Raw genomic sequence first — 23,678 nt, 5'->3', positions numbered from 1 at the left:
TTATTATTTGTAATCTCTCCTGCCTGCTCCCCTAACCGCCCCTCCCCCTCTGTCTCCAGGCATCCACTGATCTGCTTTCATCACTATAGATTAATTTGCATTTTCTATAATTTTGAATAAATGGGATAACACAGTATGAACTCTTTTTTGTCTGGCTTCTTTCACTCAGCAGACTCATTTTGAGGTTATTTTAATTATGATGTTGCATGTACCATTCATTTTTATTGCTGAGTAGTATTCTGTTGTTTGGTTATATTACAATGGGTTCATTCATTCAATAGGTTTTGGACACTTGAGTGGTTTCCGATTTTGGCTATTATTACAAAGAAACCTGCTAAAAATATTATTGTACAAGTTTTTGTGTATGGATATATGCTTTCTTTTCTCTTGAGTAAATAAATAGGAGCAGAGTGGCTGGATCATATGGTAGGCATATGTTTAAATTTTCAAGAAATTGTCAAATTGTTTTTCAAAATGGTTGTACCATTTTATATTTCCATCACTATAAGAGAGTTCCTATTATTGACACTACATGATTTTCAGAATTCATAAAGAAATTAGTTCTACGGGAGTCAAGTCCAAGAATCCCATAAAGACAGATCACTAGGCAGTTTCTACACAGGGGCAAGGCACAGCTACTCTCTGGAGCTTTGAAAGTTACAAACAGGAGTTTTCCCAGAAGTCACTAGAAACATGCTCTCCTGATTGTTCTGTGACACGGTGTGTGACTCTAATGTGAACTGGAACTATTAGGGAGCAGCAAGAAGGATGCCTAAGGAACTCAAGACAACAGAGGAGGAGAGCAACAGACGTGCTGTAGCTTTTAGAAGATAATCAAACTACAGCTACAATAGTGAGATTTCTTTCAGTTACTTTTGATATTTAGATACCACTGCCTGATAACCTAAAAGTTTGGTTATGTATGAAGTACTGAATTCACATGTCAAATACACCAATTTCAACCACATTCCCCTGTGCCCAATATTCTTATTATTATATTAATATTATCATTAAAAGCTACATTTACTGAGCCTGATTACGTAAATGAGAGCATGGAGTCAGACATCCTAGGGTTAAATTCTGGCTCTACCATTTATTAACTCTGTGAGCTTGGGCAAGTAATCAAACTTCTCTGTGCCTCAGTTTCCCCCTCTGTAAAAGGAGGATAATAGTAACACTAGTCTCACAGGGTTGTTGTTGTGAGGACTAAAGCACTTAGAAGAATGCTTAGTGCAGAATAAGCATTAAATTAATGTTAACAGCTGCCACAACTAATACTACAATTTCTACTCTTATGCTAGAATGTAAGACAGATACTTTGTTTACTCATTGCCATATTCACAATGCCCAGAACAGTGCCTGCCAGAGAAGAAATTCAATGACTGTCTGAATAAATTATTATATGACAATCACTGTGATGAGTGTTTCACATATATTAATTTGTATTTATGCCTCATTATAACCTTACAAAGTAGATATTAATAATATTCTTACTTTACTGGTAGGAAATAGAGGCTTAGATATGGATCAACTAACTTGTTAAGGTCACACAGGACTTATAAACTCAGGTCTACCTGGCTCTAAATCCCACGGTCCATGCTGCTCTACTATTTCCTATCATACACTGAATTTTAGAGATGCTTTTATTTAAATGTAATTTTTTCACTTAGAGACACCTTGCAAAACACTCTGATAGGGCAATAAAAACAGTTTAGTGATAGTTTCCAAACTTGCTTTTGGGGAAAAAAAAATAATTACTTCTCCATAACTACTGTTGTCATAAAATGAATGTTTTCATACCATTGGCTTTGGTTGACTTTGGAGTTGAAACAGCAGACCTCTTGGAACTAGGGAACACTGGATGACCATCTCTGTGTTGAACAGAAAGAGAAGGCAAGTGTAAATTATTTAAGATGTTTGTTTAAATATCCTTTTAGGGCCAGCCCTGTAGCTTAGCGGTTAAGTGCGAGCGCTCCACTACTGGTGGCCCAGGTTCGGATCCCAGGTGCGCACCCACGCACCGCTTCTCTAGCCATGCTGAGGCCTCGTCCCACATACAGCAACTAGAAGGATGTGCAACTATGACATACAACTATCTACTGGGGCTTTGGGGAAAAAAAAAAAAAGGAGGAGGATTGGCAATAGATGTTAGCTCAGAGCCAGTCTTCCTCAGCAAAAAGAGGAGGATTGGCACGGATGTTAGCTCAGGGCTGATCTTCCTCACAAAAAAATAAAAATAAAAAATAAATAAATAAATAAATATCCTTTGAACCATCTGTTAACTATTTAGTCTCAGGAGTTTTATTTTGGGTGGGCACCCCCTGAAACTACAGACAACATTTTAGCAGTCTTTATGTTTTTTCTGGAGGGAGATAGTCTTTTTGTGTGTGTGTGTGTGTGTGTGTGAGGAAGATCAGCCCTGAGCTAATATCCACGCCAATCCTCCTCTTTTTGCTGAGGAAGACTGGCCCTGAGCTAACATCCGTGCCCATCTTCTGGAGGGAGATATTCTTGACCCAAAAAAGATTAAGAATCACTTCTTTACTTAATCTTTCTTTGGGTTTCAGTTGAACACATCACCGTATTTTCCTTGTCATTTTAAATTCTGGTATTACTCATGATGTAATAACTTAGTTCACTGTCACTCAGGGGACAGTTCAAAGATAACATAACTTAGAAATCATCGATTACTAAGTTTTATATATCTAAAACCCTTTTTCTTTTAAATTATTTAAAGTGAAAATTTATTTTTTAAGTGAAAATTTAGACAAAATACATACAGTCATGCATCCCCTAACAATGGAGATATGTTCTAAGAAACGCGTCCTTAGGCAATTTCGTTGTTGTGCGAACATCGTAGAGTGTACTTACACAAACCTAGATGGTATAGCCTGCTACACACCTAGGCTATATGTTGCTAATCTTATGGGACCACCATCATATAAGCGGTCCATCGTTGACTGAAACATCGTCATGTAGCGCATGACTGTATATTCAGAGGATTATAAGAAGAATAGTACCACCCAATGTGAAAAATAGCCAAAAGGACAGCACCTTGGAAACAGAGGATTAGTAAGCAATCTTACTGTTGCTGCTATCTGAGAGAAAAGGGAGGTGGCCTAAAGTATATGGTGTTGGGAGAAGCAATTTGCCACAGGCCCTAAGCATCCCTGTATAGTCTTCCTGGGTACCCGAGAAATGCAAGGCCCTGACCACTTTTTATCTGGGCCAATTCTCAAGGCTATGTTTGCCGTGACCAAGCTTGAGGGATGACGCAACCTTTCTTCCCAAACAGAAAGCAGGCTTCTTACAGGCTGCCGTAAAGGGGCAGGTTCCCAGGCTCTTCTTATAGTATTCTTCTCTTATAATACAACCCACTGTGTGTGCAAGAACCCATTAGGCCCACAGGTGTCATCTCCACTGGACGCAGAGGACGTGTGGAAGTGACACCAATACCAGGTCACGCTGCTTTCGGTGTCATTAGTAATTAAGTATTTTGTCTCTGATCTAGGAGTTTTATATCTTCTACCAGAATCCATGAAACAATAACTGGCTAGCTTATTAGCCTGCAAGTAGGGTAAAATCACAGACTCTTTACAGTTCTTGACGTATATATAATTACAACAAACATACACGCCTCCATTATTGCTACCCTGCGGACTGTAAAGAGGGCAGATAGACACAACAGCGGAGAGAGAGTTGGAAGAAGAATGAAGGGGAAAGTAATTGTGACTACCACTACTATAACTTTAGTGACCACAGCCAAGATAAAAGTAGAAAGACAAAAGAAAGTGATTTCAGGGCTAGGGTATAGTGTGCTCTACTGATTTTGAGGCAAAAATTCAGCTAGATCTGTGATTAGCAGAGATGTTAATTTTCACAAAAATATATTCCAGGTTGTTTGAACACTTTCCTCCCCCATTAATTAACACTCAGCTACACCTATGAAAATAACTGTATGCCAATTCACTTTTTACATTCAAGGAAAAAAGCACACAATCTAACTTAAAGGTTTAGAAGGAACAAATAAGTTTATAATCAAATGATTTAATTAATAGTTCCTATATTTTGAAAGACACCTATGTAAAGCTCACCATGTATCATAGATACAAATGTATATAACGTAAGTGTGTAAGCTAGAAAGCCTGGATTTATATACATTGTGGTAGGTACAATAATGGTCCCCCATAGACGTCTACATTCTAAACCTCAGAACCTGTGAATATGTTACCTTACATGGCAAAAGAGATTTTGCAGATGTGAGTAAATTAAGGATCTGGAGATGAGGAGATTATCCTGGATAATCTGGCTGGGCCCAATGTAATCAGAGGGGTTCTTATAAGTGAAAGAGGGAGGCAGGAAAGTCAGAGTCAGAGAAAGATACGATGACAGAAGTAGCGAGTTCTGTGATTGCTGGCTTTGAAGAAGCAAGGGGGCCATGGGCCAAGGAATATAGGCAACCTCTAGAAGGTGGAAAAGGCAAGGAGACGAATTTTCTCCCAGAGCCTACAGAAGGAATGCAGCCCTGCCAACACCTGGACTTTTAGCCCACTGAGACCTGTTTTGTATTTCTGACCTCCAGAACTATTAAGATAATAAACTAGTGTTGTTTTAAGCCACTCTATTTGTAGTAATTTGAAACTAATACATATTTTCAATTTATTTCTATTATTAAGTGAAAGAAAAGTTACTATTAGCATTTCTTATAATGTAAAATTGTAATAAGGTATAGTGGATGTGGTAAGTCCATGCCTCATTGGTTGCAGACATGAGGTTTGGGTAGGACTGATTCTGTCCCAGCTCTGGGAATGGGCCAGGACTGGCCGAGGCCAATCAATATATTCTTACCCCTTTGTATCAGTTTGGGGACTGGCCTTAACTTAGGTCTAAGATAATCAGCATACAGTCCTTGCTTTCCCATGGTTAACTGGTGAGACTTTGGTTTGAAGACTGCTCTGGGTGGTGTGGTATGCAGGTGTGAGGCATGAAACTGATATAGCCATCTGACTACCATGAAGGAAACACATACACAGAGGAGAGAATAACTGAAAACAGCAAAGTAATGGACACAGAGCCCCAATCAAATTTTACCTGATGACTACCTTATCTTTGGACTTTTTTAATCATATAAGCCAGTAAATTCCCTTTCTTATGTAAACCAAGCTGAGTTGTATTTTCTGTTATTTGTAACTGAAAACCTCCTAACTGACAAACGTGGTAACCACCCCTATTAATAACTGCAAACATGTATCCAAACAATTCAGGTAAAGTGCTCTCAGAATCTCTTGTCCATCAGGAAATCCGTTCTAACTTTATTAACTCCTGCCAGTTTAGTCTGTGAATTACTAATTCAGGAATATCTTTTTAAGAGAACATAAGCATCATCAACAGCCTGAAATGCATGCGTGCACACAAACAAAACCCACAAATAATTGCAGAGTACCTTGTTGCTTTCAGCACCACTGAAGGAAGTGACATGTCTAATGTTCTCTTAGCTTCTTCCAAGGTCAATCCTTGTGTGCTGACTCCATTCACATAGTGGATGATGTCTAACAGCTGGAGATTACCCTCCACGGCTGCCACTGACCGAGGATTGATATCGCTAATATATACCACCTGATGAAGGCTGTCGTGACCTCCAGATAAGGAAAAACCTGCAGGGAATAGAAAATATTTGTTTCCTTAGTCCTAAGAGTATTTACTTTTAATCTAGCCTAGAAAATCACACTGCATAAAGCTTGAATTTGCATTTACCCAACTCCTCTTTGTTGCACATTAATGTAATGTCAGGTAGCAAATGAGGCAGCACTGGCATTCGGGGTAATTCTAGAACTCGTCCAAGAACTAATCTGACTGTCTTAGGTGCAGCTCGAAGCAGATTCACTGCATCTGTGTGAGTCATGTTTGTAACATCTGTATCATTAACCTACAAAAATGAGAAAGGGGCAAAGTAGGATTACAATTTTTGGAACTAGAGAAGTTGCCAAGAAAATACAGTAATCTCCCTAACTTTTTACATAATATATATTAGTCATTAAGAGATTCACAAAAAAGTGGTCTCTAATTTATTGGTATTCCTTTCACTGTGGAAATCATGAGCACAATGATCAAGTATTTATAAGTGAAATAATAATGTAAGATACCTAACAAATGCATCATTATTTTGCTAATAGAGGAAATTTATCTTCATAGTAATTTAAGAAACTTTCTGTCTCTGAGACCCAAGATAGCTTGTTTAATGTTTTAACTGAGATTAGAGGGACTTCCAAATTAAAAAGGGAACTTGAAGCATTTCCCAAACTGTTAACTATATAAAGGCCTTTCCTTTTAAGAGGTGAAGAAAAACACAAACCAAACAGAGAAATGGAGTGTTACATTAACTCAACCTTCTTTCTCCTCCTTCTCCAGCCTGGCTTGCTCTTTGGCCACATGTGCACAAATCCACTCCACTTCAAGTCTCACCTTTATGAGCCGGTCCCCAGGTTTTAGCCTTCCATCACTTTTGGCTGGATCCTGAATGACATCGTGAACATAACAACCAATACTCTGATTGCCTTTGGTTACTGTAAAACCCAGGCTTCCTTTTTCTGATTTAATTAGGGTAATGAGGAGTTCTACCTCCTAAGGGAAGAAAACAGTGATTCCTTTAGGTTGTCTATCTTGCCCTACAGACAAACAAAAAGACGACTATTATCTTCATTAAATAACAGACGAAGAAACCAAACCTGAAAAGGTTACTTATCTCGCTTAAGTGAAGAAGCCAGGTCTATCCAACTCTACACAGCCCCCACATAAAAGCTGGGTGTAAATACGACATTATGTGTCTGTCTAGAGACAGCTGAGAGAGAACTTAGTCATGCTTCAATTCTTGTAATTTCAGGATAAACAAGGACATATTAGTTGTTATACTTTGATGATCAAAGAATACTTTTTGAGGGGAAGGTTCAGAAAAATTCCTCATAAATTTCTAAACCATCTTGGTGCCAAGAGCCACAAAAGAAAGTCTTTTGTAGGGGTGTCTTTGGTTGATTAAATATCACAACTTCATGTATTTAGTTGTGTAAAAAAAAATTTTTTTAAGACTTCAACTGAGACATAAAGGTTGCTTACAGCTTATAGGAGTGATGACAGATTTCTAAGGAAGTCATTCAAAGACTATATTCACACTACTGCTGAGAATGAAACTGGAGATATAGATGCTACACACACACACACACAATTACAGGCAAACAAAGTATCTGGAAAGATTAACTCCAAAAAGTTTATGGTTTTTGGGTGGTGAGATTATAGGTGGTTTTAATCTTCTTTTTCTTCATTTTCTAATTTTCCTACAGTAAATATTTATTACTTGGATAATAAAACCAGTATTGAAAAAGGCTGACTTGCAATCAATGTAAAGGAGATTATTCCTGGAAATTCAGCTTCCAAACTGAATTTGTAGGTTTAGAAGTTCTAGGGCTATTAGTAAAACGTAAAGGATTCCATTTGGGCACAAAGAAAACATGGAGGAGAAAAAATTACATTCAAACTTGATTAAAAATTAAACAGGTAACTTTCAGAATTTGGGAAATAACAGGTACTGTATTAGGTGCTCTACATATGTTATTGCACTTAATCTTCACCACAATTCTATGAGGTTACTAGCCCCATTTTACAGCCAAAACTACTAAGACTCAGAAGAATTAAGTAATTTGTCCACAGGCATCAGCCAAATTGCAGCAAGCCAGTGGTAGGGTCAGGATTTGTACCCGGGTTTTTTCGGCTTTTTCCTCAATTCTCAGCAGACAAACATACCAGATTTATTACCTATTTACTGGACACGGATATGAAGCTCCTCTAAAAGACAGCCTTCTCCCTAAAGGGAAACTGTGTGCAACTACATCTTACTTGAGAAAATATGGAATTTTCTTAATATAGAGGAAACAACTCACCAGCTCGAAGTCTTCAAGGTGGTTTTCCAAGTCATTTTTCAAAGATGTCAAGCTTTCTTGTCTAGCTGGCTCAGAAATGTGATGTATATGATATTTATCCACTGAATTAGTGGAAGCAGATTCTGATTGGTGTTGACAACTCTGTCCAGGGGTCACATCCAGTGGTAATGGGGAAGGAGGATTACTACAGAGACACAGAAGCAAGACTATTTTCAAATACATTTCAATGTCAATATAGTAAGTTTGTGCCACAAACAGAAAATGCTTAACAAATATTCACGTCTGCTTTTGACTGAGATCCTAGCTACTTTCTGATTCTGGGCTATAAATTTATTTCACATCTGTTATAGCTAACATTACCAATTTTTATTCTCTGTCCAGGTTCTATTATAAAGCTCTTTAAGCTGCATAAATCAGTAAGACTGGTTGAATAAATATACTTTTGATTCCTAGTTGTTACATCAAGGTTGACAATTCAAGTTATCACAGAAGCCTAATGTGCGTTTCAACATAATAAGAAAAAAAAATAGGAAAAGAATAAAAGTTTTACTCCTGTGGTTATTTTGGCTGATACGATGGGAAAAAAAAAAAAACTTATACAAATATGGTTGGACCTGGATATACACAAAGACGTAACCAAACAGTAAAATCTATGAATAACTGTTAGGGGTATAGATGGAGTCTATCTCTTTTTACACCTCTATGCTTTCAATCATTTCTTCTTTCCCCATCTTCTGTACTCTTTTGTGTCTTACGTTTTGCAAACTCTCTACTACCTTCCTCCCCACCACTTTTTATTTCTATTCTCTTCTCTCCCATCCCATCAATATCTAAATAGGTCTCTTCTCTTTCTGTTAAGTAATATGAATGATGGTGAAGTACAAACAACTTTCTTAATTACTGGTAGATATGCTCAAGAGAGCAGTGTGTCAGTCACAATAGCTAAATATTCAATAGACTCATCATCTGCCTAATCATCATGAAGTTCATACATAGACATATTTCATTCTCAGAGAAATGTAGGTTGCTGCTCAGGTTACTAACAACAGCCAGTTGCTTTGAGTGCTACACATAATATTGACAATACCTGTCCTCCAGTTCTGGTTTATTGGGTATTTTCTGAGGATAGTAAAACATGGTACAAATGGTATCTTCCTGACTCTTTGGTGCTTCGTGTGGACTTTCTGCCTGTGACACCATGTTGTTTAGTGTCTGATGCAAAGCTGAACTCCAACTCATATTTGGTATCTTTGCTGGAGCTTTCTCTAAGTCTTCTTCTCCACTCTCACTGCTGTCACTATAACTGTCTCTCCTGGATGGGGACATGCGTTGTTTCTTGCTTTTATCAGCCATTTCATTTTCATCTGAGCTGGTGCCTTGCTCCACACTTGCTGGTTGAGAAGGGTCTTTACTGTTGTTGGGAAGTACTTGTGCTGGAGAGTGCAGTGGGGTCTGTAATGGACACATTTAAAGAGATCAGAGTGTGACAACTTATATCAACTTTAGAACACTTAATTAAAAATGAACATGTTGAACAACAGCACTATTAAAATATTCAATTAATTTTTTGATAGAAAATTTATGTTCATTAGAGAAAAAAATCATACATAAATATATATAATAACTGTTAATATTGTATGACTTGTGCTTTAAATCAGAATTAGCGTTACAGTACACATTGTACTTTGTCTCCTATTTTCAAAATTTAGATTTCTATCATGCGTATTTTCTGAGGCCCTTAAATATGCTTTGAAAACAACTGCACAAAACTGTATAAAAATCCTACAGATGGCTATACCTTTAATATATTTCAGAATTCTCCTTTTATTGGGTACAGAGTTATTTCTAGCTTTTCACTATTAATAGAAATCTAGGAGAACTTCTTTGTATATAGATTTTCTCATTATTTCCTGTAGTTTTCTACATAATAGAAATAGAATTTTCTATAATCAGCACATAGGATGTTTTTAAAGGCCTTGTATACTTGCAGGTGCTTTCCAGAAAGATTGTAGCAATTTATATACTCATCAAGAGATTTCCACTCAGTTCTTTCCATCTGGTGTCCAAGATCAACGTAGTCTCTTAAAATGCTATTTATAATGCAACTTATGGAAATGTTACTTTCCTATTAATGTCGTTCCAATACTCCCCCTCTCCTCAATATAAGAGTTAAAGTTTCTGGGGCCAGACACTCCTGCTTCCATACCCAGGGGTCGTGTTCACTGGCAATGGAACACTATAGTAAATAGACAGGCCAAAGGCTGTCCTTCTTCAATTATATTATTATTCATCTATGTACAGATTCCCACCTATCAGTATGCATTTTATAAACAACTACCAAAATAGATTTCGGATCCTTTAGCTATTCCTCGGCATAAGAAAGGGAAATGGACAAACATCTTTGCGTACTCTGTGATTTCTAGTGTTAAAAAATAAAGGCAAAAAGTCTTAAATAATTTTCATTTTTATCTAAACTAGCTCAGAATGAGAATTACATTTTCTAGTTTGGTTCAATGAAGGAATGAACAAAAAGTTTTTGTAACCACTATTTTATGTCTTTTTCTATTTATGCTTAGAAACAAATTCCTAAAATCCTAGAATCCTAGAATTCTGGAATTGGAAGGGAGAGAAGAGAAAGTGAATTGAATTACGGTACTTTACATTACAAATACAGAACGCACTCAGAGGCTAAGTGACACACACGATAATACTCCTAGGTAAAGAAGCAACTAGGATGAAACCCAGGAGAGCAATCAATGATGAACCCACTACAGCTGAATTATCACTCAATTGATACTCTATAAAAATATAAATTACTTTTCAAAGGTCTCACCAAAAGGGCAGGGTCGATTTCCGGTAGCACACCAGGTGGAGGTCTACAGAGAAGCAAGGATACTTCTGGAGATGTTCCCCTGAGAACAGATATAACTTCCTGGGGGTACCAGAAATGAGAAATGAAGATACAGTTAAACCAGCATTATGAAAATATTCTGAAAGGCCAATCCATCTCATCATTAAAAATGCTACACTCCACATGCCAGGGGCTCACCTGCTGAGACAGTCCTTTCAAAGAGGCTCCATTCACTTTCAAGATAACATCTCCCACATCAATTTTCCCACTTTCTGCTGCTGGCTGTCCAGGAAAGAGCTTTTTAACCCTTACTATGCTGGTATTCATTTGCTCAGGTATAAGATTATCTTCTCGAGAAAAACTGAATCCTAGGCCTGAGCTATTTTTAAACAACTTTACCTCAAATGTATTCTCTGCAGAAAAAAGATATAAAAAAATTTAAATATTCTTAACATGCTGTGTATATATATGAACACACATATATACTTTTAGACACACTTTAAAAAGCCCATTTCCCCACAATATTTACAGATTTATATGCACTATTGCACTCTTATTCTATACTCAAATCCTATTTCATACTCTCTTTCTATCATTATGAAAACTTACCTTAATGAACTATGCTGCATGAATAAGCTGCTTGAACAGAAAAGAGGGTTCTGAAAATGAAATTATGCCTTAATTCCATGTGTTTTAAGACTGTAGAATAATAGAGAAAAAGATGGAAAAATCCAAGGGAGAAGAATGAGAGAAATTTAGGTATACGATGGGAGAGAGATGGTAAGAAGAGCAAATCAAATGTTAGAGAGGGTATGGGGAAGTAAGTTGACATTCTAACGTTTTGGTGAGGTATAATTTAATCCAGTAAATTGCAATGACATTATGATAAACTTCTCATCAACAAAAGAAATTAAAAGAACAATGGTTACTAAAGAATGAAACAACATATTTAAAGAAAGAGTGATGGGAGAAATAAAGAATACAGGACAGTGAGATAAAGTTGGTATGCTAATTTTATTTTCATAATCAGGAAAAATAATATAGGCTGGGCTATTTTTTTTTTTCCTTATTTTTGGGACTAATTCAGAATTGCTAACATTTGTGCAATCAAATAAGGATTTAAAATAAAGATGAAACAATGACCATATACCATTATCATTTATAAAATAAAGGACATTTATGCCCCTTAAAAGGATAATAGATGGAATCTCAGAATAAAGGGTATTTCTGCATTATGAACACATTTAGCCTTATGAAAAATCCACTATTACATCATTCTTAGTTTTCTTATTTTACTACCAATTAGTGGTATGTCCAAGGGCTGGCAATGTTTGTAAGAAAGATCAGTATCTGGGAACTACTAGGTGAATTTCTGCCCAGGGTTAGCTTGACAAGTCCATAAAATTAAATAGAAATATAAAAAATATATTTTATATATACATAAAGAATATAAAAAATAAGAGGCAAAGTTTCATATGGGTTTTAAGCCACTCTCAGCCATTATTTATATTTATTTTTTCCCTTACAAATTTCACTTTGAATTTTACAACTATTTAAGGCCCTATTAAGTGACCATAATCTGTTTCATGCATGACTTCATTATTCAAAGTCTTATAGACTCTTAAGAGCTGCAAACATATTTTTTTTAAAAATCAGTGCAATGCTGCATCGGACTATTATTTACACTTGACTAGAATAATTAAAGAGACTCGGGCATAAATTATGATTAAGTATGCAAAAATCAAATTTTGAATAAGCCAGGAATAAGTTAAAGGTGAGAGGACAGTCTCCCAAGGACTGACCTTCAGTGACAAAGCTGTAGTCTTTGACATGAGCCATTTTCTTCATCATTTTTTCCGGAGCTTGACCTTGGGCATCTGGATCGAGAAGGGTGCACTGTGGGGTTATGGGGACATGCTCTTTGGATGCTGGAGGCTGTCCCTTTTCTAACAACAGATGAACCACCTGGACATACGGAATAGGACTTCATTAATTAAAAGGAATTATAAGAAAGTAGATAAATTTTCAGGACTTTGTATAGTTGATGGTATAAAAATCATTTAAAGTAACAACTTGGTCCACCAAAATGCAGGTAAAGGGAGAAAAAAAATAGAGGGATAAAAGCAAGGGATTGAAAATTTCAAAACCAAGTTTTTATTATTTTCTGTATAAAAAGATAAATGATTTAAAAAAATTCTATTATAAAAATAACATAAACATGCTATATAAAATTCAGGTATTAGAATAAAATCACCACTATATTATAATATAAAGACCACTCAATAATTTGGCAAACTCCCTGACTCAAAATGTATTAGAGCAAAATGAGTCTAGCCTTTGGGCTGAAGAATGACTAGAAGTGAAAATCACTAGATATTTATGAAAAATTTAGAAAATGCAATCTCCACTCTTCCTCCTGGTCAGATCTTTGGTAATATTAGGGCTAAATGTGATATAGAAAGCCAGTTTCCTCAGTAAAAAAACCTCTTGTCATAATACTTGCTTCCCAATTTGGAAGAAAAAAAATACCAGAATGTTTACAGGAATCAAGCTTGGTTTCTGGATTAACAAATTTGGAGATCTCAATGAGACTGATACCATTCACACATTATTATGTTCTTGTAAGGTATCTTAAAATGTTGGCAAAATGATCTACTACCTGTCCTGTATTTCTCAGCATCTCCACAGCTTGCTTGTGGGTAGCTCCTTCCAGACTAACTCCGTTGACAGCTAGGACGCGATCACCTACAAATTAGGCAGTAATTTTGAAAGAAGCAAGTCATAAAATAAAGATTCTGCACACTCTTTAATATCTTGTGGTCTTGTTTTCTATTTGTTTGAGGAGAGACTCAGACAAATTCTGGACAAAATTGTGTCAGAATTTCTTTTAATATGTATTTAATTTCTTCCCCAATTTGGCTAATCTGAGGTACATTTTACAGCAAGATATTGTATATATTATAAAATCAATTTAAGTCATGGAAAAAGATAAACTGAACTACAAATATAGAGAGATTGGAGGGAACTAACCTAGTTAGTTCTTATTAGAAATGTAGATAGTGTTTTCACAACGGCACTATCCCTTTCCCATTCTCCGGCAATTTGCTTCTTAGAAAGTACAAAACATGAACTAAGACACTGTTAAGATATTTCCTGATACTAGAGAATAAGCTGGAAAGAAGAGTCTTTGGAATGACATCAAGGAGTTTTTTAATGTTGCAGTCTTATAATAATTGTGTATGTTCTTATTTTATATTAAAAACAGTTTGAAGGTCTATATCAACTTTCGAGTTTCTGATTTATTTGTTGAAGTGATAATCCTATATACAATTCCCATACACATACAAACACTCTACCTTTGTGAATTCTACCATCTGACTCTGCTGCTCCCTTGGGAATAACAGCTTTCACATAAATGCCACCATGTCTGACAGTGGTATTCACACCTCCCTAAGTGGAAAAAGGCAAAAAAATAACATTTGGTAATATGAAAAATTTTGTACTCCATCTTTCAAATCTGAGACCTAGAAAGCATTCAGTTCATCAGCCAAAGCAGCAGCACCACGTCAGCATGCGCAATTACTTCAACACCCAAGAATATTTCTGGCTGCTTTCCAAATGTTAAAGCAGGTACTTTTTAGAGAAACTCTTTATTCAGAAAATAACAACATGCCAGATTTGACTATATGAGGAATTGCTCTTCCTTTGTAAGTCTACACCACGCATTATGAGCAAGCAGAAAGCAAAATCCATCTATGCAAAATTAGTGTGAGAACATAACTGTCAGAAAAAATGGCAAATGGAATAATATACTTTAGATGATATTTGCTAGTCTGAAAGCAAGTCTCATGAATCAAGGAAAAAATTTTTTTTCATTTTAAAAGGCTTTGGTAGAGAAGTTTTGTTATAGCATAGATGATATAGTGTAGAAGAGACCTAATGGGTAGATTCTCCATCTCTTGTGACTATTCAGCTTTTATTTCCCTTCACAATAGGAAGATAATAAAATTCTAAAGAAGTTAAGGTGAAAGAGGAAAAGGGTTACAATATTTTTAAAAGTGCTGGAAAATTAGGTTTTCTATTTGATCTCTATGTTAATATTATTTCAAGCATGTTTCTAAATGGTTTTTCATAACTAACAATATCCTTCAAATGTTATAAATGATAATATTACAATTTGGGGTATAGTATATTCATTAATAGAATTCTAAAGTAATTTCATCAAATAGCTTATGCTCATATTTTAACTACCTTAAAAGTGCATATATTCCTTGGGAACTTCTAATTTTAAGATACTAATCATGTTTACAAGTTAAGATATATTATGGAGAGAAAGGACATACAAATATACATTAGACTTTAATTATTTATGATGTGGGTTAAAATGCATTATTCCATGCTCATGCAGAAGTTGACAAATGTACACAAAGCATACTTATTAATTTTATATTTTTGAAGTCTTGCATTCAGATTAAGCAAGTATGAAATCTATGGGGGAAAAGGTAGCATTTGCTAATTTCTTTTAAACCACAGGAAAAAGTGACCAGCACACTCACAATTTTTTAAAAAATTTAAGATATGATTCAATTTTTAATTTTGGAAATATTTGACAAGTTTCCCTTTTGAAGCAAAATAATTCAATTAATAAATTGGCATACAATAGGCTGCTGGAAATGGAGAAGAGAAAACATTTGAAAACCTTGTCAAACAGTACCGTGACACTTATCCCCAAGCTGTTATCATTTTTAGCCAGTTCAACCTCAAAGATATCTCCAGGTTTAGGAGGTGATGAAGGAAAATTTTTAAAATTCATTTTGTTGGATGTATTCATTGAGGAGGAAGATTCCTTAACAAAGAAAAACAAAAAAAAAGGATTTCTTGTTAGAGTCAAAATGAATTATTACTGGAAGATCAATACGTGTTTTTTTGGGGAAAATTAAGAAAAAGCAAGATATTAAGGGACAGAGTGGATTCAAAGATCACGAGGGTTGGAAGAGATCTTAGAGACCCTCTAATCCAATGCCTTCATATTTTATGGTTGAGGAAATTGAGGTCTAGAGATTAAAGGACTTGCTTCAGGTCAAACAGCTAGATATGGCAGAGGGAAGCCCATAATCCAGTTCAAACCTGGCTTTTACATAATCCTTGTCCAATGCTTTTTATACTCCCAAATTTGGAAAGTATTTCCATTTCCTTTAAAAATCAATATATATCAAGCAGTAGCTTTTAACTTGGGCCTTTAACATGAGTAGGCTTCATGTTTACTCTGCATATGTTTACAAATCCAGTATAAATACAGGCACAGCAGCTGAGCCCTGTTTATAAGGACATAACCCTCTTATGAAGAATGTTGGTTTTTCAGGGAACAAAGGGTTTAAAGTTCTTTTCTGAATCCGCTTGTGAATGTGAGTTTAAATTTATCTTATTTCTAGGAAATGAGCAATTTTCTATGTTGCTGTTGTTCTTACTATTATCATGCATTTAAAACTTCAGAAGAATTTAGACTATCAATAGTAAAGTCAACTGTCCATTATGTGAACTATTTAGGAACAATTTTTTCAGATATTAAACTCTCTTATTAATATAAACATGAAGTATGAAAGAGAAGAACAACTTGTAGAAAACAATCACAATCTGATTATTCATTCCTTTGTGTTATCAGGTACAAAGTTCCCAGAATAACAGCCATTTTAGAGTTAGTATTCAAAGCTGCTAATTTCTCTGAAAGTCAGCATCAAAAGCAGCAGCAGTTAGTAGCATAATATAAAAACTAATCCTCCTATACAGGATAACGTAAGCAGTTTATACACTATTCTGCTCTGTAATATATTTGCTGTTGTTTGCTTTGTTAAATGAAAAAAACAAAGATTCAAATTAAACTATGCCCAGATGGTTCTAGACTTATCGTGGTGATCACTTCGTAATGCATATAAATGTCGAATCACTATGTTGTACACTGATTGTATGTCAACTACACTTCAATAAAAAACAAACAAACGAAAACAAACAAATTGAACTGTGCCTTTTTTGGTGTTTGATGATCCTGACTGCTGGGATAAGTGGCTTCATCCATGTCTGAATCTCCACGGTCAGAATAATCTGTTGCATTGGAAATGCCTGGTTTTTTAGCTTTGCTCTGATTACTGTCAGTAGAGGTCCTCTTTTTCTCAGTGGCTTTGGATGTCACAGATGGGGAGGGGCTGCCGTGCTGTGATTCCTGCCAGGTTCGGTCACCTACATGGCTGGCAAAGAAACCGTTGACCTGGCTCTGGGACAAGCTGGCACTCTCAGTCCTGGAATCTTGAGAACTCAGGCTTCCCTCTCGCAGGCCCCCAGACATCCCAAAAGAGCTCTCTGAGATGTGCCTTGGGGTACCATGTGGCCAGCAGTGACCCTCAGAGGAATCGAGAGCACCGTCTTGCAGGGAGGAAGGCTTCTTCACATAGTTTTTCATGCCATTGGCAATGTGCACAGGAGTAGAAGGCACTAAAAGTCAAAATCCATCAATGAGAATAACAGGTTAGTGACACACATGCTTAAATACATCCACAGTGTTCGCTGATGACTGTTGGGAGTATTTTACACAGGACAACACATGCACACCATCTGACCTGCCATGACAAAGACTCAACAAATGTAGTAGAGGCTATCCGTTTCCTTTACTGCCTCCTTAGGTCATTCTTGGCAACAACTTCTATTGAAATGCATACCCCCTTCACCCTAACTGCCCATTTCCATTCTCCAAGACATATTTCAAAGGAGTCACCTCTGTGAAGACTTTCCTGATCCCTTAACTAGAGATAACTTGAGTCTCCTAAAATCCTTGATCCTTATTTAATGTTTATATACTTGTTTTACATTGTCCTATCAGACATTGCATTTTTTGGACTCTAAGTAATTATCAAAGAAGGCAACTCCAAATTCCTTATATATAATTCTTATCAAAAGTCACTTAAGAGGGGCCGGCCCGGCAGCGCAAGCGGTTAGGTGCGCGCGCTCCGCTGCAGTGGCCCAGGGTTCACAGGTTCAGATACTGGGCGCGCACCGATGCACTGCTTGTTAAGCCATGCTGTGGCGGCGTCCCATATAAAGTAGAGAAAGATGGGCATGGACGTTAGCCCAGGGCCAGTCTTCCTCAGCAAAAAAAAAAAGGATTGGAACGGATGTTAGTTCAGGGCTGGTCTTCCTCAGGAAAAAAAAAAGAAAAAAGTCACTTAAGAGTTTCTAAAAGTCACTAAGAAAGAGATTTAAAACTCCTATGGAACAACGGTATGATATGTAGACTGGAAATTCAGAGTAAAATACAAATAACTAATAAATATATGAAAAGATATCCTCACTGTTGCTTTTGGATATGCAATTTAATGCAGTTTTCTACCTCTTTGGCTGACAAAAATGAGAATGACTGATAATTTCTCATACCACTGATGGTGTGAGGAGAAGAGCACTGTCCTATCTACTTGGTTGACTGTAAATTGATAAAATTTGGGCAAATCGGTAGCACTTGCCAAAAATTTAAATGTGCAGACTCCTTAATCTACTTCTAGATATCTAACCTCTAGAAATATATACATTTTCAATAGTGTGTAAACAAGTGTATTTGTTAGAGCAACACTTTTAATAGAACTATAGCTAACCCGGATGCACAACAACAGAAAAAAATTTTGACACACCCATAATATGAAATATAACGCCACGTTAAAAGGGTATATTTTCATGGATGTCCAGAATATTGTGAGAAAATTACAGATTGATATTTAGAGTACAAAAAAAAATTGTAACTGAACAACTATTGGGTCAACGAAGAAATCAAAGGAGAAATCAAAAAATACCTGAAGACAAACGAAAACGAAAACACAACATACCAACATCTATGGGAGGCAGCAAAAGCAGTACTAAAGGGAAAGTATACAGCAATACAGGGCTACCTCAAAAAACAAGAAAAATCTCAAATAAATAATCTAACATGACACATAAAAGAACCAGAAAAAGAAGAACAAATGAAGCCCAAAGTCAGTGGGAAGGAAATAAAAAAATAATTGTATTTTTAGGGAAAAAAAAAAAGCATGTCTATATGTATGTATAAGTAAACATGCATGCACTATTTTTTAAAATTTATCTGTAATATACATAAGGCTACATATACACTGAAGAGTTTCCCTAGGAAATCAGGTAGGGGGACTTTTAGTTTTTACTTCATGGGTTTCTGTATAAACTGAATTCATTTTAAGCAACGAGTATGCATTCTATAACTTTTAAAAAATTAGCAAACACAAAGAAAAATAAAATCCTTCCTCTTTGGTGATTGATAATTGAGATGGATAGCCTGAAGTACATACTGGCAACGTTCTAGGTTGAGTTTTATCTCTTTCCAAGTTACACTACAGTACAGCTATACACCATGATAAGATTAATCTAGCTTTCTGAAGAAACAATTTCACAGAACTATACTTCAACATTATACTTTTAACTTTTATTGAGGATGGATAGTAAAAAATAAAATAACCACATGAAAGTCTGCTGAAAAGAAAAGCTTTATTCATCCCCATACTAGGTAAAGTTCCTCTGTTAAACTCTCTCTTGGTACCTTGGGCTTCTTCCTAACACTTATCATAGTTACACTTAAACATTTATTTGTTAGTTACTTGTCTCCCTTGATATAGTATAAGTTCCATGAGGGTAGAGACTCTGTCTTGTACATCACCGGCACTCAACAAAAATCTGCTGAACAAATGAATAAATTTTCCATAAATCATCTATTGAAAAACAAAATTAAGATAGGAGTACCTTAGAGCTTTATTCAGGGGGAAAATGAGTTTCTTCTGAATTCTATGCTTCTTTTGCCAAAATCATGGTGAGTAATGGAACCCAATGTTCTACTTTTTGTTTTTGTTTTTTGGTTTTGGGCTTGGCTGCTTGAAACTCAGAAATACGCTACCAAATTTGCAACTGCAGCTGTCTTCCTTTGCCTAAGGGACTAGACTACAATTAGATTATGAGGCCATTTGGGCAGTGGTGGTGTTTTCTATCTGTTGCGTTTGTTCACAGTAACAAGTGCTGAAAATATTTATATATGTATATATTTTATATATACATATACATACAACATATATATAATATTTAGTAAATAAAAGAAAAAACTAGTCAAAATGACTCATCTGTATAAAATGTAAGAAATTTTTACACGTCCTATGATTCATCTGTGTACAATTTAAGAAATTTTTATGTCACAGCATATTGTATGAAATGTTTATGTTCTTTGTTTCTATTTTATCATAACTGTCTAAAGTTATGCCTAAAATTTACTATCTAAACTTGGTTTTCAGCCAATATTTTACTAATTCTTTTACACATATATTTCCCAGTATCTTTGGGATGAAAATAACTTAAGAATGACAGCTATAATTCACATTTAAGTGCCTAATATGTAGCATAGAATGTGGTAATTCTTTCATGCATTATCTCATTTAATTTTCACAATTTACAAGATAAGCACTTTCATATTTACCATTTGATATATGAGCACAGCGAGGCTTAGCAAGTGATTTATTCAAGGTATACAGTACAGTGCTAATTGGTGGAGACAGAATCTGACCCTAGACTCTGGAGCCCTTCCCCTTGCCCAGTGTACTGCATGTGCCACGTGTGCTTCTTTCACAAACACTGTCCCTCCACTTGATCCTCATAACAGCTCTGTGCAAGACAGACAAGGCAGAGCCAAGATCAGTGTCTCCTCTTTAAAGAAAGAAAAACAACCACGGATCAAGAAGACTTAAGTCATACAGCTACTAAGTGGCCCAAGTATGGCTCAAACTCCAGTCAACTGATCTTCATCAAGCCTTTTCTCCCACAACATGCTAGTGGGAGGGATTATGAGACAAAATGATATGGTCTTGTTTTTAACTTTCTGGTATATCATCCTTTCCTTTCCTCCCTTTTTATAATCTGGTTCAGGACAGAACTTCACAGATAACTATTATATAACTATATTAATTAGACAATGATAAAGAATTTTATTTCTGATTTGGCCTAAGAAGTGATGAAACACACGAAGTACTCAGAATTTATTTATGTGATATCAATTTTGCACAACAAATCCATTTTTATGCCTATATTGCTAAAGACGAATGATACGGAAAATCTTGAAAGTGATGAATGAAAAAGTTATAATGATGTATAAAATCAAAACAATCAGAACTACACATATCGAATTTCCAGAAAGGAAATAAGGGGCTTAAATCCAATTTATTCGACCAAGGTATTGAAGTTCTTGTGAAAAGTGAAACAGAACACATAGCTAAGAGACATTCACAACATTACCTTTGGATATCTTTTCTTTTGGCTGAGAGATAACAAGTGTCACGTCTTCGGGTGCATTTTGCAAAATTTCAATTGCAGCATGGTGGCTGACCCCCTCCAGACTTACACTATTCACAGATATCAAACGATCTCCTATAAAAATAGACAATCCAGTATTTTCAACAACAAAGAGAAATTTACGCTAAATCTTAGAAATGTCAACCCGCCCCCCCCTCGTTATTTTTGTTTTGCCCAAATTTCACTTTTGCCATCTGTGCAAATGTATGCCTGTCAGTGAGTACTCAGGATATTACCTAAATGTAAAGTACCTGGCTTTACGCATCCATCCAAGTCAGCTGGTCCTCCAGGGGTAACTGAACTAATAAAGACACCTAGATCCAGTCTTCCCATCTTCTCCCCACCAATAATTTGAAATCCTGTGAAACAGCACATTTTAAAAAGATCTTCATGATACTGGTGCTTTCAATAACTAATGATTAGCCTGCCTGACACACAGAAGTGTGGATACTCTCATATCAAATATGATTTATAGGTAACACATGTGAAATGAGACTTAAATTTGGTGGGAACATTGCTTGTAAGCATTTCATCTTTGGCATTTCCTGACTGGGCGGGTAGGGTAAGGGGCCGTGGGTGGGCAGGAAGTATCTTGATCAGAAGTGGGCTGGTGCCTCAACGCCAAGGCTATGCTATAGATTTTTTTCTCTTTCAATGTTCTCAGATGTTTACGAATCTCATAGTGACTTACCTAAGCCATACTTTGCATCTTTTTTCAGGTTCACCAAGGTGATCTCCCTTTCTGGTGAAGATACTATACTCCATCTTTTGTGTAGCACATCTATCGGAAATGTATAATTTTAAGATGAAACAAACATAACATGCTCAGGCATTAAGACTGTCTGTTCTAATTTAAATGTTAAAGCTCATTAATAGATTGCTTGGTTACTTTAAAATTATATTTTAAATAATATAATGCCATCATCTCATATTTTGATAGTGATTTAACTTTACAAAATGACTATAGGTTATCACGTTTATTTCTAATAAGTATTTTTCAGTTACAAATGAGTAAATAAATCTCCAGCGGTTAAATGATTTGAACAGGTTTACTCAGCTAGCACAGTCAAGGCCTGAACCTTAAACTTAGGTTTTCTGACTCCATGTCCTTCTGTTACATCACAGTTGATGTCCTGAATTTGACAACGCTCAATATGCTAAGAATTTCCCACTAATACGTGGTTGACACTTTTATTTATAACGAGTAAAATATTCATGGTAAGTTCCAGAGTAAAACAGCAACAAGAAGAAACTGGATTTATTTTTTAAAATCCCATTAATAATGACTTGGCTAGCATATTTTCATTCTCAAAGGACTATCATTTATTTCTCATTTTATTTGTGGAACAATCTCATGAGGTAGGTAAAGAGATTTCTAATCATTGTTTGGTAGATGAGGAATAAAAATCTGGGACTTGCTCAACATTACAGCTAGTATCACTGCCCAGTAAAATGCCTGAAGTCAGTACTTAATAAATGCTCGTTAAATAAGATGAGTGAAGGTTAGCATTAGAACTAGAATTTACTTTTTCTTATTTCCACTTATGGTCTTTTTTTTAAGTAGACAGATCATTCACAAATATCTCCTAAGTTAAACCATTAATATGTCACTTAATTGTCATGTTAATAAAATTACTTAGCAATCTGAGCATTTGAACACACACTCTTCTTGTTACGGGCTGAACTGTGTCCCTTTCCCTTTACGCCAAATGTATATGTTGAAGCCCTAACTCAAAGTATCTTAAAATTTAACCATATCTGGAGATAGGTTTTTAAAGAGAGAATTAAGTTAACATGAGGTGTTTAGGGTAGGTCCTAATTTAATAAGACTGGTATCCTTATAAGAAAAGGGAATTTGGATACAAACGTGCACATGTCTACTGGTGCCAAGAAGAAACCAATGCTGCCAACACTTTGATCTCAGACTCCTAGCCTTTAGAACTGTGAGAAAATAAATCTCTGTCGTTTAAGCCACCCAATCTGTGGGACCTTGTTATGGCAGCTCTAGAAAATTAATACATTTCTTAACGTCAATTACAATTTGATAGTTCAAACTCGTCTGTGTGAGGTGGTGGTAGTGGTGATAAATGAGTTCAATACACTCAGAAAGATATTTTAACTAAATCTTCAAATTTATCTCTACATAGTTCTCAAGCATATTGAAAATTACAGATTATCTGCCAACGTATGACTACCATGGATTTAAAGTTGTATTAATGTTATATACAAGTAGTAACTTTGTTATACAATATGTATTAATGCTTAAATGATGCAAATGTGATACTTATTCTAGAAATAAACTCCTTTAATTTCAGAAAACAATAACAATAATTATTGCTCTTCAGTGTGAATTAACCTTGTTCCTTAAACACCAAGTATTAGTGCCAGTTTGCTAGCTCCCTGTAGCATACATGTCCCTATCCTGTTGTTTCTTTTTGACCAAAACTTAGTTATAAACTTAGTTACAATCAATAAGAGTAGTAATAATTTGGTATTTCTAATTAATTAATGAGATTCCA

The 23,678-nt window shown here is 35.6% G+C and overlaps 1 protein-coding gene across 14 annotated transcripts in view; it reads right to left on the bottom strand.

Annotated features, from left to right (window-relative positions):
• The window catches only part of PTPN13 (protein tyrosine phosphatase non-receptor type 13), a 210,396-nt gene that overhangs the window by 27,856 nt on the left and 158,862 nt on the right, over window positions 1-23,678 (bottom strand). For 10 of the 14 annotated variants that reach the window (XM_014787858.2, XM_087434547.1, XM_014787866.2 and 7 more), the window contains 16 exons: window positions 21,851-21,940; window positions 21,411-21,518; window positions 21,103-21,234; window positions 16,805-17,268; window positions 15,482-15,628; window positions 14,139-14,232; window positions 13,442-13,527; window positions 12,585-12,747; window positions 10,981-11,195; window positions 10,765-10,863; window positions 9,019-9,383; window positions 7,932-8,115; window positions 6,463-6,621; window positions 5,755-5,926; window positions 5,444-5,654; window positions 1,801-1,871 (listed from right to left, as the gene is read on the bottom strand). In XM_014787858.2, the coding sequence (XP_014643344.1) occupies window positions 1,801-1,871; window positions 5,444-5,654; window positions 5,755-5,926; window positions 6,463-6,621; window positions 7,932-8,115; window positions 9,019-9,383; window positions 10,765-10,863; window positions 10,981-11,195; window positions 12,585-12,747; window positions 13,442-13,527; window positions 14,139-14,232; window positions 15,482-15,628; window positions 16,805-17,268; window positions 21,103-21,234; window positions 21,411-21,518; window positions 21,851-21,940 (2,760 nt within the window). The remainder of the gene's footprint in view (window positions 1-1,800; window positions 1,872-5,443; window positions 5,655-5,754; window positions 5,927-6,462; window positions 6,622-7,931; window positions 8,116-9,018; window positions 9,384-10,764; window positions 10,864-10,980; window positions 11,196-12,584; window positions 12,748-13,441; window positions 13,528-14,138; window positions 14,233-15,481; window positions 15,629-16,804; window positions 17,269-21,102; window positions 21,235-21,410; window positions 21,519-21,850; window positions 21,941-23,678) is intronic. The other 4 variants (XM_014787859.2, XM_087434550.1, XM_014787867.2 and 1 more) reach the window with 2 other exon arrangements.

Source organism: Ceratotherium simum, chromosome 8 (genome assembly GCF_057802395.1).
Source record: "Ceratotherium simum simum isolate JZ-2026a chromosome 8, ASM5780239v1, whole genome shotgun sequence".
Lineage (NCBI taxonomy): Eukaryota > Metazoa > Chordata > Mammalia > Perissodactyla > Rhinocerotidae > Ceratotherium > Ceratotherium simum.
The sequence above is the reverse complement of the archived record's forward strand: the minus strand, read 5'-3'. Positions and strand labels throughout refer to the sequence as shown.